This window comes from Petromyzon marinus, chromosome 18, assembly GCF_048934315.1.
Source record: "Petromyzon marinus isolate PM22_M1 ecotype Great Lakes invasive population chromosome 18, UKy_Petmar_22M1.pri1.0, whole genome shotgun sequence".
Lineage (NCBI taxonomy): Eukaryota > Metazoa > Chordata > Hyperoartia > Petromyzontiformes > Petromyzontidae > Petromyzon > Petromyzon marinus.
This window is the reverse complement of record NC_133684.1, coordinates 14064174-14077053: the sequence shown is the minus strand read 5'-3', so window position 1 is coordinate 14077053 and position 12880 is coordinate 14064174. Positions and strand designations below refer to the sequence as shown.

The window sequence follows — 12880 nt, the reverse complement described above, 5'->3', positions numbered from 1 at the left end:
AGTGTAGTGGTGAGGCCTAGTCCCGTGCAGAGCCCCCGGCCTCGCCTAGATTGGCCAGCCGGCTGAGGTGGCACCTTGGCAGGCTGGGGCTGGGCCGCTACTCCCCCCACAATCCCCCCGCCCGCTCTACAGTAATAGTACGTAAGCTCTATAATATTAGTATCTACTCACCCTATAGTAGTAATTGCACACATTGGGGTGGGAGAAGAGGAAATCACACTTTAAAAATGCAACCAAAAAAACACACAAGACTGAGGTCTTGTGTGTTTTTTTGGTTGCATTTTTAACGCAAATGAGAATTTCCTCCCCCCCCACCGAACGCGGGCATGTCGCTAGGGGGCGCGCATGCGCAGATGCGTACATTGCCGTGCTGGGAGGCACAAATAATAAATAACTAACAACAAACTGCACTTTATGGCTAATTAAAGTACTTTAAAGGTGACGGACACGAAATCGGAATAGCGCTGGCTCACCACGGGGCTTATGCCGTTCTACCTGGGTACTTTTTTTTTTATACGTAAACCCCACGGTTCGCGAGGCAAATCCCTCGCAAGTGTCGGCCACACACAGACGGACGGACAGACAGACAAAGAATGCCTTTTATAGGTAAGATAATATTGGTCATGAAAGCTCACGTGTTAAACTGCTAGTTTATTGCACTTTTTTTCAGGAGGGCCTTGCCAGGTTTCTGTAGTCGGGGTGATATAGTTTTATGTAATTCTCGGTATCAACGACATAAAAAAAGTTCCCTTTGTTTATTGTACCTTGACTATTTAGTGAGCAAGGTTGCTGAGACAGCCGCAGTTGAATTTAAACGCAGCTGCTGGTATAGACATTATTATTCCAGAATGATTGACCTTTTACCTTCAGCCGAACCTTCACACCTTGCTAACGTCGTGTTCCTTGTTTTTGTGATGCTCTAGCACAATGCTTGACTCATAACTGTACGGTTGCAAGTTCAAATCCAGATTGGGGTTCGACTCAGCCCATCATCCCCCCTGGGGTTGAAAAAATAAGTACCACTTTGTTGAATTCAACAGCAGTTGTCTCAAGGTGAACTGTACCCTTCCCAGGAAAATGGAATTTCCTCCCGGCGCCGGGGCTTAGGGCAGGCAATGGCGTGAGCACTGCCCACTGCTCGTTTGTGTCACAAACTGTGCCTCATCCCTCGCCTGATTAGCAATGTGGCTTGTCACAGGACACATGGCTCTGTCGGTGATCGAGCAACTTCCCACGTCAGACCCGAGCAAAGCGGCGAGGCTTCCCAAGCCCCTGGTGGATGTGTGCAGGGCGGTGTACCAGGCGAAGTGTACGCTTATCAAGGCAAGTCCTTCCATCCACCTTCTCACACCGATGACAAGTGACAGGAGCATTATTCTTGAGATAAATTGCAGACACAAGAGGCAGCAGCTTTTTCTGCCTTGTCACTTAGTGGGCCCTCTCTGAGTTATGTTATAGCTTCGAATATGAGCACCAGGACCTTACAATACACAGTCGAAACTGTCAGTGGAAGTGACACCAGCTGAAGGACAGCAGCCATATCCATTGCCAGCCTGTATATCCAGTGCTGACCTCATCTGCCTGACATCATGAACTGTCTGGCACTCTGCACGCTTATTGCCTTTTGGCAGATCCTTCCCCAAATCAAAGACAAATGGTCACAAAGGAGGCTCATGAGCCCTGTTTGAGATCCTCGGATTTATTGGCCACTTAGGATTGAGTGGAAGCGACATTACATCGCAGAGTTTTAAGAGTTGTGTGGGAAGTCTTATCACAAACCAGTGAATTGGCTCCACAAATTGTCAGAGGAAAGCATATCAGTGTGATTGTTTTGCTATTGAACACAGTTACTGAGCACAGGCCCAAAACATAATGCAGCCAGCAACAAACAGCAGCACTATCAGGGTTATAATAGATTACAGTGTAATACGTTTATTTAATTGAGCAAGGTTTTAAGAGCCTTGGGAAAAGAGGTGATTGGAGGGAATTCTGAAGTGGGGCAGTGCGAGGGAATAAGCAGAACGACAAGTGAGGTGACCTGCAGTGCAGTGTTTGAACTCAGAACGGACGTAACATGGTAGAACGATTCCTCAACATGGGTGGCGGAATCAAGGAAGGAAAGGTCTCTGGAACAGTACCTACTCTTATAACAATGGAAGATTGATGAGGAAGGCGACTGAACCGCCGGTGAGCGGGTTGCTGGAGCGAATCCGGTAAGCGCTGGATCATCATTCAAGCTGTGTTTCGCATTGGGTTCTCTCCCGGTCCGGGTTAAGTGAAGTGCGTTGATGTGAGAGCTGACCCCTCACTCCACGCCTCTCTCCAGACGCACCAGGAGCAGGGCCGCTCCTACAAGGAGGTGTGCGCGCCGGTCACCGAGCGCTGCCGCTTCGTCTTCAACGAGCTGCGCCCAGCCGTCAGCACCGAGCTGTCGGTCACATCGCGCGTGCAGCTGCTGGGCTCGCTGTCACGCTGGCGCAAGATCGTGCAGACGCTCATCCGGCAGAGGCGTGCGCAGACCGGTAAGCGCTGTGGTGGCGAGATGTTAACTATCTAGCCTGTAATACAGGAAGTCACGGGTTCGATCCCGACCCTGACGCCTGCTGTATATTTAGAGTTTGCATGTTATCTCTCCCCGCGTTTGCATGGATTTTTATCCTAGGTCCTCCGGTTTTTGCCTCCACATTTAGAAATGTGCATTTAGAGTGATTGGCTGCTGTAATTTTTCACATGATAAGCCACTTCGTTGAGCTATTATTTGTGGCCAGGTCGCTTCTGAAAAAAAGCTATATAGCTCAGGGGGCCTTACCTGGTAAGATACAAAAAAAAGTTTAGTTTGATAGTTTTTTAAAGAGTATGTTGAACTTTTTTCGCACCGTACATAGCCAACCATGCTAATTGGAGGGGCGGTTTCCAAGAGACGTAGGGGAGAAAATTCGTTGTTGAATTTTGCCACTTGGCCAGGCCAGTGGGCCTCAACGTACGGTCCACGGTCCGTAAGGCCGTGAGTCCAGAAAGGATGAGAACCTCCCCATTCGCGTGGTTGGCTAAGTACGATGCACAAAATAAGTTCAACATATCTACATGCAGCCTCGTGTCTTGGGCCCACAGAGTTGAGTGTTCTACGTTGTGCGGCATGGTCATGGCAGAGCCACGAGTTCTGTTGTATAACAATAAAAAAAATCACTTTGCAGGCTCTCACTTGGTATTCTTGAAAAGGATTTTATTGGCGTAATGGTGAGTAGGATGCAGTATTGACAGGGTTAATGCCCACGATTTAAGTACTGGAAGAGTGACGCTGGGATCCTGAATTAAAATCTAGGCAGTCACCCACCACTAAGCAAAAAAGAGGTGCCTGGTGTTGAATGTTATGATCTGCCTCCTGCAGTCATTATAAAATACGCAGCTAATTTTGTCGGTGTTTAGTCAGAGTGTAATCGGCATGTAATTGATTTGAATATCCAACTACATTGACTTGGCTTACCCGGCTGGCTTGTCCACGATTCAGTTTCCAAGAAGTCTGTGGATGAGGAGGAACCCAAGCTGGAGGAGCCCAAGGAGGAGGAGCCCAAGGAGGAGGAGCCCAAGGAGGAGGAGCCGAAGGAAGGCGCTCCCAAAGAGGAGGAGCCGAAGGAGGAGGAGGGGGGCCTGGGGGAAGGGCGGCTGGAGTTCCCAGGGGCTGTCTGGGAAGTGGCACCCACATCCTTGCAGGCCCTCCCCCTGGCCTCGTTGTCTGACCACGCCGCTGCGTTCGCTGCCAGGGTACCAATCCCCACGCGTTCACCGCCACACGTGTTGGACTCTTGCTCTCGGTTGGGCGGATACCCAAGACGCTTGGGAATGAGACCACCCTTTCTCAGTGGCGCCAATGGTTATGTTGCACTGTGTATTGTATATTTCTCCGTCAAACTGAGACCCATATCTAACAGAGGGCTCCTTGTCCATAAACATCTGGCAGTTCAACATCATTGATTCAAGCGAGCCTGACTCAGCTGATGAAACGCTTCATATTGAACCGGTGCTGCTGAAATTATGCACTCTCAGAAGGCCGTGTGGCTGATGGGCGTGTACAAACATAGTTGTGTGTTTTATGTGGAGGTCCAGATATGTGAAGGAGGTGTATTGTCTGCTTATTTATTCTGCTGGTGATGGCCCAGGGAATGTGATTCCTCATTTCTCCCATTAACTCATTACCTACCCCTACACCCAGATTCCAAGCAAACCTTTGTTATACCTCTGCATAAAATGTAGGAGTACACCATGGTGAGATGTTAACTACCTCGCCTGGTATACAGGAGGTAGTCGGTTCGATCCCAACCCTGATGCCCTGTATATTTGAAGTTTGCATGTTCTTCCCGTGGTCGTGTGGATTTTTCTCCATGTCCTTCGGTTTTTCCTTCCACATTTATAAACATGCGTTTAGAGTATTTGGCTGCTATAAATTTCCACGTGATAAGCCACTTCGTGATAGTCACGTCGCTTCTGAAAAGACCTACGTAGCTCAGTGGGGCTTTCCTGGTAAAAAAAATAAACATATATCTGGGTGATCCACCCATCATGCACCATCACGGCCACCGCCGACCATGTGAGCACTGTACCACCATCTCTAGGACAAGGGCGAGGTGCTCACTCCGGGCCCGCCAAGGCAGCGCTGGGCGGTGCCACAGCAGCAGGCGCTGGGAGCCAGCGACCAGGCCCTGCTGATGGGGAAGGTGGTGGAGCTGGTGCTGAAGGAGCAGCCCATGGACGTGGAGAAGCTCCGGCGCTGTCTCCTCAAGCAGGTTGGTACACAGTAGGCGCACCGCCGAAATGTTCTTCCTCGGGGTGGGGGGCGGGGCTTCTCCCAACGCGGTAAACCATTTCCAGTGGCATTTTAATCTTTTCCCATTCTGATGACGTACACGTAAGAAAAATAAAATAACTTCATCGGTACGTCTTCAGGTCGGAAAATGTACCGAGGCTCCCACAAGTTTGGCGCCAGCTGTCATAGAGTGTTCGTGTCGCTATAGTTGTCTGCGGTGCATACAATGTCTTTAAAAACAACGAAGCTACGCCTCTCTTACAAAATTAATGCTGAATTGCTTGAGCGTTCCGGGATTCAGCGGTGAATGGGACACCCACCGTCCAACTTGCAGATGTTTCGGAACAGGAAAGTATGAATAGGGAAGAGGTAGACAGTGCTACCATCCTGGCAAGATCAGAATCTAACGGGATTATAAGTCCAGTGCACCACAGCAGCTCCCTTCTATTCTCAGTTAAGCAGGTAAAATTATTATGTTTACCCTACACATCTTTACATGTGCAGCAAGCTGGTAACAATGAAATAATGCTGAGCTCTCAGTGTGTCTGCTACTGCTACTCAGTATTGCTGCTCTTGTTAGCTCCTTCAGTAACGTGGTCTCTGCTCTAAGAGTGATTCATTTGCAGATTTTTTTTGCATTGGAATGTTAGGCTAATAACCGGTTACATTGTGGGTTTTTTTTTCAGCCATGGGAGGCAACTGGAGAACCCGGTTGAAACCCATGCAGAACAGGGGGAGAACGTAGAAACACCACACAGAGAGGTGCCTGGATTGTAAATCGAACTGAGGTCCTTCTTGGTGTGAGGCATAAGTGTTACCAATGTGCCGCCACCCTACAGAGCCAGATCCTGACCCTGTGAGATCATGCGTGAGGCTCTCTGCAACCTGGCACCGCTCCTCAGTGCCAGGTGGTGGATTTTCCCCGCTTGTGCGGGCTCGTGCTCTCCGTTAGTTGTCCCCCATTATGTCGTGCAGATGGAGCGCGCGGAGGTTCGTCTGGAGGGCGTGGAGGCCATCATCCGGCTCGTGTCGCGCCGCGCGCTACTACCATCCGTGCGCTACGCGGTGCTGTGTGGCTGGCAACGTCTGCTCCCCGAGGGGGCCCCGCGCCGGTAGGGCCGACACCCCCCCTCCCCCCTGTCGTTGCTGCAACGATGACGGTTCACCGGTCACCGCTTTTCCCTCATTAGGTACCGAGATAGAGAGTCACGAGAGCTACTGTGACGAGCTGTTGAGGAATGTTGATGTTTAGTCACATGATCGCGAGGAGCAGCAAAAATGTCATCCTGTCCCACACCGTGTTTAACCACCACGCTGCAGGTCACCACTTCTCTGTCTACTTCTTCGCTCGCACTGCTCCACTCTGGAGTTCTATCCCATCGTCTCTTTTCCCAAGCTCTTATAATAAATTTGCTCAATTCATGATACGTGTTAACTCCTATCTGTTACAACGTTGATAATGCGGTTTCTTGCTGGCTGCTTAACCATTTTGGTCTTTGGGCCTGTGCTCAGCAACTGTTAAAATACATGTATATCAATCCTGTAATCCACACCTCTGTTGTATTGAATACTCAACTTAGTTTGTAGACTCCAGGATATTGCATGTTAGGAATGACATCCTTCACAGATGGGATTAGATCACGGATTTTGTGTACTGTATTGAATCGGACCTGGATCTTGTGTTTGTTTAAGATTTTGGAAATCTTTTTGGTAACACCTGATGACGGACGCTTCTGTTGCGCCCGAATCATCGTGATTTATTTTATTTATACCTACGTGACTTTACCAAAAGAACCAAAGCGTATGGATCCCTGCAGGCATGAAATCTTCAAATCTAGATTGTATTGAATACCTTTCCTTTTAAGATGCAGAATATTCCTCGGGAGCACTGGTTTGCAACTGCACTGCAATTGTGATTTTTGTAAGATGGTGTGTGTGTGTGTGGTGTCTCGCACAAGCGCCGTGGTGACATCCCCGCGACTTCGTGGTGGATGACGGCTGTTGTTGCTGCCTGGCCGTGTGTGCGTTGGTGTGTTGGTGTGTTCACAGCACTCTATTCTCTGACTGCCTCCGAGACGTGGACCTCACTCCGCCGTTCAGTCGCATCCTCCTGGAAGTCACCTTCAGCAAGGTCCACAGCTGGGCCATCGACAACATCCGCAGTATCGTTCTGGACGCAGACAGCAAATTCAAAAACTCAGGTTGGGGTTTCACGGCTTGACACCTAATTGTGTGTTGTGTGCGCTGGGGAGCGGTAGCGTAGTGCACTGGTGACACGAGTTCGATTCCCGCTCACGGTCAAGACCAGTGACGAATATCTGAACTGCTCCTGGGAACCCCTAGGTCGACTCAGCTTCAAATGTATTGTGTAACCATCGCCATTAGGGAGACAAAGGCGGTCGGGCGTGGTGCTGGCTACCCACTCCCTCGTCTACCGTGCCGGCCTTCATGGGTGCTCGCTTAACAGCACTTGCCCCAAACGTCTGTAAAGGCTGTATGGGGGATCTTTGTCTTTGTTATGGTTCCACCAGTGTCCATAGTTAGCATTTGGCCTTCTGAAGGAGACATCCCCCCCCCATGTGGTCACGTTGAAATTCTCTTGCTTTGTCATGAAGGAGTCACAGTGGCTATCTCGGCCAGGCAAGCACGGACATACTACGATATTTATTTTACACGTAGATGATAATCTTCGGCATTGCAAAATGCCGTTCAAAATGTCTTGATTTAGAAATATTATCACTATTGGAGAGTATGAACCTTCCTTCATCTGTGACCCTGGATACAGGCTAATTTTTCTCGATCATATAAAGTGCAAACAATTGCGCAGTAAATGCAACGAATCTATCAATTTCTTCCTCTTCTCATCTGCATCTGAACTGCTGAAATTCATAAAGTGAATGTACATGTGATGCCAAACCGCATTTTGACTTTTAAAGTATTTAAGTATAAATTCCATGCTACTTTTGTGTACTCTTATAGTTATGTTTTAACGTTTGATAATCACACCAGTTCATTTTTTATTTCCAGGAATCCAGCCAGCGCCCCTCATGACCATGACGAATGAGAACCCATCGGGGCCCAGCCTGGGCCTAGTGCCGCAGGCTCGCTTCCTGTTGGTCATGCTGGGCATGCTGACATCGGAGCACCGTGCCAACAGCCTGGGCCTTCTGCTCAACTCGGGCATCCTTGCCCTCACGCAGACGCTGCTGCGCCTCATAGGTACAGGGCGGTGCGGAGATGCTGCACATCACGAGCGCTCGAAGAGATCCCACACGGCAGGCTCGCTGGGCTCGGTTGCTGTAACTGAGGTTCACGGCTAGTAGGATGCTAGCTGATTCAGTGAGACCTTATGATATTGTACTGCTTCCATAAAGTGGACACTAAAGATCCTGGGTGTATTCACACTGAGGTCACCATTGATGTTTATAGTGGTACACTTTTGGGTTTTGGGGTATATTGGGAAACAGGTGAACACGCCCAGTGTACAACGTAACACAGTGGAAGTCTCCCTGTGGGAGAGGAGCTCTGTATAATGGCGCACGGTGTGGTGGCGTGTGTGTGCGGTGTGACGGATGGCGTGTGTGCGTGCGGTATGACGGACGGCGTGTGTGCGTGCGGTATGACGGATGGCGTGTGTGCGTGCGGTATGATGGACGGCGTGTGGTGTGATGGATGGCGTGTGGTGTGATGGATGGCGTGTGCGTACGGTGTGACGGACGGCGCATATGCGTACGGTGTGACGGACGGCGCGTATGCGTGCGGTGTGATGGACGGCGTGTGTGCGTGCGGTGTGACGGTGCGTGCCATGCAGGGCCGCTGTGGGACAACAGTGAGGAGGCGGCAGAGCCGTCCCTGCAGGGTGCCTCGGCCGCCGTACTGGAGGAGTCGCGGCGCGAGGCGGCCCAGGCTCCGCTGCCCGTGACCGGGCCCGAGCTAGCCGCCTCCATGAAGGTCGGCACGCGCGTGATGCGCGGCGTCGACTGGAAGTGGGGCGACCAGGTCTGTGAGGTGCCTTCTCCCCATCGTCCTCATCCTCATTACCCACCGTTGTCGTCATCGTTGACTGATATTGTCGTAGCTGTGGAAAGCCATCATCGTCACCACCACCATGAGCAGGGTCTAACCTTAGTAGGACAAGGATGGATTGGTGTTACAGGCTGCTGTGGGGCTATGTTGTGGGCAACAGAGGACAGTACAGCAAAATACATAGCTGTGCTGTACTATGCTCCCACAACTATGCTCCCCACATTCATCCCGCCCTAACCAGCGTGGTGAAGTTTGGTCGAATAACCCTCTGATCCACACTCAGCAGTGGCTTGACAAGAGGTGCTTATCGTCTTGGTTCTTTCAGTAAAGTCACATAGAATTGAAATAAAATAATAAAAATAAAACATAATAAAATAAAAATTCTCACGACGTTTCAGCCACAACACAAGTAGCCTTCCTCAGGTGAAGAGATAGAACTGTCGGGAAGACAGCGGAAAAAAGTGGCGGTTTCTTTTTTCTTTTCAACATTAGCACCACTGTGGTTAGCACCACGGAAAGCGACGAGCTTTGTTTAGACGGACAAGCAGCGCATCGTTGCTGTTTCTTCTCTCCCCCCTCCTCTGTTCCGAGCATAGATGGACTCGTCCGTCTAAACAAAGCTCGTCGCTTTCCGTGGTGCTAACCACAGTGGTGCTAACGTTGAAAAGGGAAAAGAAAGAAAAAAGAAACCGCGACTTTTTTCCGAAATAGTTCCGACATAGTTACATGCTAATCCCTCACACTAACATCATGCTAATCCCCCAGTTACATGCTAATTTCTGACTTTAACATCATGCTAATCCAACACATTAACATAGCTGCTTCAATGCTAAATTCTTCTGTTGATATGTAAACTCCTTGGTCAAGGCGCACTGCTCCTCCCACCCAGCTTAAAAGACGCGGCCAAAGCTTGGCTGTGTTCACTGAAGCGCTGCCTTCCCGACAGTTCTATCTCTTCACCTGAGGAAGGCTACTTGTGTTGTGGCTGAAACGTCGTGAGAATTTTTATTTTATTATGTTTCATTTTTATTATTTTATTTAAATTCTACGTGACTTTACTGAAAGAACCAAGAAGATGAATCCCTGCAGCCACGAAAGCTTTAAATCGAAAGAGGTGCTTAGGTTCTCACATCCATATACACGGTGGTCCACATGCATGTGTATGCATGTGAGTGGCGGCTGCTAGTGCCATGTTGGCACTGCACGGAACATCAAACATTTTTTGACTTGAAGCTTTCGTGACTGCAGGGATTCATATTCTTTGGGTCTTTTGGTAAAGTCACGTAGATAGGTTCAAAGAAAATAACAAAAAACTACGACGTTTCGATCGCAACACAAACGGTCATCATCATCTTTGAACCTCTCTACGTGACTTTACCGAAAGACCTAAAGAATACCAAATATGTTTTATGTTATGTTTCAGGATGGTTCCTATTTGTATGCTACGATGTTTCTGCAGAGGGGAACCGGCAGTGAGTGAGATAGTGAGGTCTGTGAGAGTGAGTGTCCATGTAATTACATCCAGCATCATCAGGCAATTTGCCAGAATGGTGAAGCCCTCCACTTGCTCCCAGTCTTAAATAGAGTAGCAGGGTGATGTCATCATTTAAGCCAAATACTCTAAACGCATGTTGATTCTAAACCGGAGGACCCGGATAAAAATACACGTGACCACTAGGAGAACATCCAAATCCACAAACTCCTGTATACCAGGTGAGGTAGTTAACGTACAGGTACGATATTTTGTCAATTGCTTATCAACTGCCATACAAGAGGAGAGAGAGAGGGATAGAGGGAAGCATCTTAAGGCCAAAGCCCAGGAAGTCGTAAGGATTCTCGTGAACGCGACGACGTGAAGGTGAGGACAGGGGCCTCGTTGTGTTGTCAGGATGGGCCGCCCCCTGGCCTAGGCCGCGTGATCGGGGAGCTGGGCGAGGACGGCTGGATCCGCGTGCAGTGGGACACGGGCAACACCAACTCGTACCGCATGGGCAAGGAGGGGAAGTACGACTTGCGGCTCGCCGAGCAGCCCGCACCTGCCCAGCCCTCCAGCGTGGACGACTCAGACGTGGAGGAAGACACTGGTGCCTGTACCCTCCTCACCACTGCCACCACAACCGCCGCCGCCACGACCACCACAAACACCTCCACCATCACCACCACCACCATCACCACCACCATTATGGCTAACATTGCCACTACCACCACCATCACAAGCACCTTCACCATCACCACCACTATGGCTAACATCACCACTAACACCACCACCACTACGGCTAACATCACCACTACCGCCACTATCACCATCACTACGGCTAGCATCACCACCACTACGGCTAACATCGCCACCACCGCGAATAATACAACCAATGCCACCACCAATGTCATTATAATAAAATGTAAAATATTGAATTAATTGTTGTGAAGTGTCTTTGGTGTTGATTGCTTGCAAATGTATTTAAAACTAATTTTTTTCCATGTTTTATGTGCTAGTAGGCATACGAGAGTGTTGATAGGTCTGATAGTGATACGTGACAAGCGAAATAGATGTCAATCGACTGCCCTAAAGCCACCGTAATGATCGCCTATTTACCCAGGATAGCCACATCGTCTGAAGACTCGTTTTCAGAAGCCTCCTGTTACATTGGAATGCTTGGCCAACTCTAATGGCATAGTATGTTTTTAGCTATGGAAGGAAACCAGGGAACCCGGAGGAAACCCATTTAGAACAGGGGGCGTGTATACACACTCCACACAGAAAGGCGCATGAGTGAGGAATCAAACTCAGGTACGAAGGCTGCACCTATGGATCCCATAATCTACAGTTGTCCTTGTTCCCTGTGCATGTGGTGTGGCCTCGGTCTGCCTCGTCAGCAGCTCTAGCGAGGCGGTTTGACTGGTGCGTGTGCCGGCCGCGTCGACGGATTAACCTTCGCCCCTCTCCTGCGGCTGTGCTGCAGATGGGGATGCGTTGGAGCAGAGCTGCCACCCCACGGCGCTGCTCTACCGCTCCGCGCTTGGGCTGCTGCAGTGCCTGGGGCTGTGCACGGGCATCCACGCCGACGCCATGCCGGGACCCGCCGTGCGCGCCACGTGCGGCCTTCTGCGCAGCCTCGTCCACAGCGGCACCGTCGACAAGAAGGGTTCGTCCGCGTTCGCCTCACGGCGTCGTGGGGTCACGGTGTGGGATCACGGCGTGGGGTCGCGGCGAGGGGTCACGGCATGGGGTCACGGCGTGGGGTTGGGGATCGGCGTTGACTGCGACTGCCCTCTAATCGGTGATTGGCAGCGCTTCGCGACCCGTGGTGCGGCTGAGAGGAGACTCCTCTTGTGAGCGTGCCCGCGCCCCTCTGTCTTTTGTCGCATGCAGCCGTCTCTGTGAGCGACCTGGTGGCTCGGGAGCAGCACTTCCGCTGGGGCACGCTCGGCTTCACTCGCAGCATCGCCCTCTCGGGGGCCGTGTGCAGAGCGCTGAGCACCGCGCAGTGGATCGGGCTGCTGCTGCGCTTCGTCGAGCAGCGCGGCGGCGGAGGAGGCGGCGTGGGATCGCTGCAGCGGCAGGTGCGTCACGCGGTCGCACCGCTCCTCCCATGAGACTCGAAAACGAAGCGTGGCCCATGTTGTAGAGAATCGCCTCGGTTGTGCGTTCACCTTGCTGGCCGTCAGTCACTGGTTTTAACGTTTCACTAATGTTGCTAATGTCTGCCTCTCCATCCTAGCACTTAAGTGACATCACTGCACTGATGTTGTATACGCATTTATGGGAGTGATGCCACAACAGCAGACACACTTCATTCACTACTACTACCATGGTCTCTGTTCCAATCAACATCACCCATTGATTCGTCCTCCCGTGTTGAGGACTCTCTCTGCCAGACTGACTCTTTCATCTCATCCACACTGTTCAACCATCACGCTGCAGGACACAAAAACCCACTTACTAACCCACTCACTTGGCCTCTCACTTACCCCACCCACTCATCCACTCACTCGCTCACCACACTGTAGGACTCAACAACCCACTCACTAACCCACTCACTCGACCTCTCACTC

At 50.6% G+C, this 12880-nt stretch overlaps 1 protein-coding gene across 5 annotated transcripts in view; it reads left to right on the top strand.

Annotated features, from left to right (window-relative positions):
* HERC2 (HECT and RLD domain containing E3 ubiquitin protein ligase 2) overlaps positions 1-12880 on the top strand; it is a 159739-nt gene that overhangs the window by 53960 nt on the left and 92899 nt on the right. For 4 of the 5 annotated variants that reach the window (XM_032956770.2, XM_032956768.2, XM_032956767.2 and 1 more), the window contains exons 29-39: positions 1199-1323; positions 2327-2522; positions 3509-3762; positions 4611-4781; positions 5777-5913; positions 6851-7002; positions 7829-8020; positions 8613-8800; positions 10716-10917; positions 11788-11970; positions 12198-12388. In XM_032956770.2, the coding sequence (XP_032812661.2) occupies positions 1199-1323; positions 2327-2522; positions 3509-3762; positions 4611-4781; positions 5777-5913; positions 6851-7002; positions 7829-8020; positions 8613-8800; positions 10716-10917; positions 11788-11970; positions 12198-12388 (1991 nt within the window). The remainder of the gene's footprint in view (positions 1-1198; positions 1324-2326; positions 2523-3508; positions 3763-4610; positions 4782-5776; positions 5914-6850; positions 7003-7828; positions 8021-8612; positions 8801-10715; positions 10918-11787; positions 11971-12197; positions 12389-12880) is intronic. The other variant, XM_032956769.2, reaches the window with a different exon arrangement.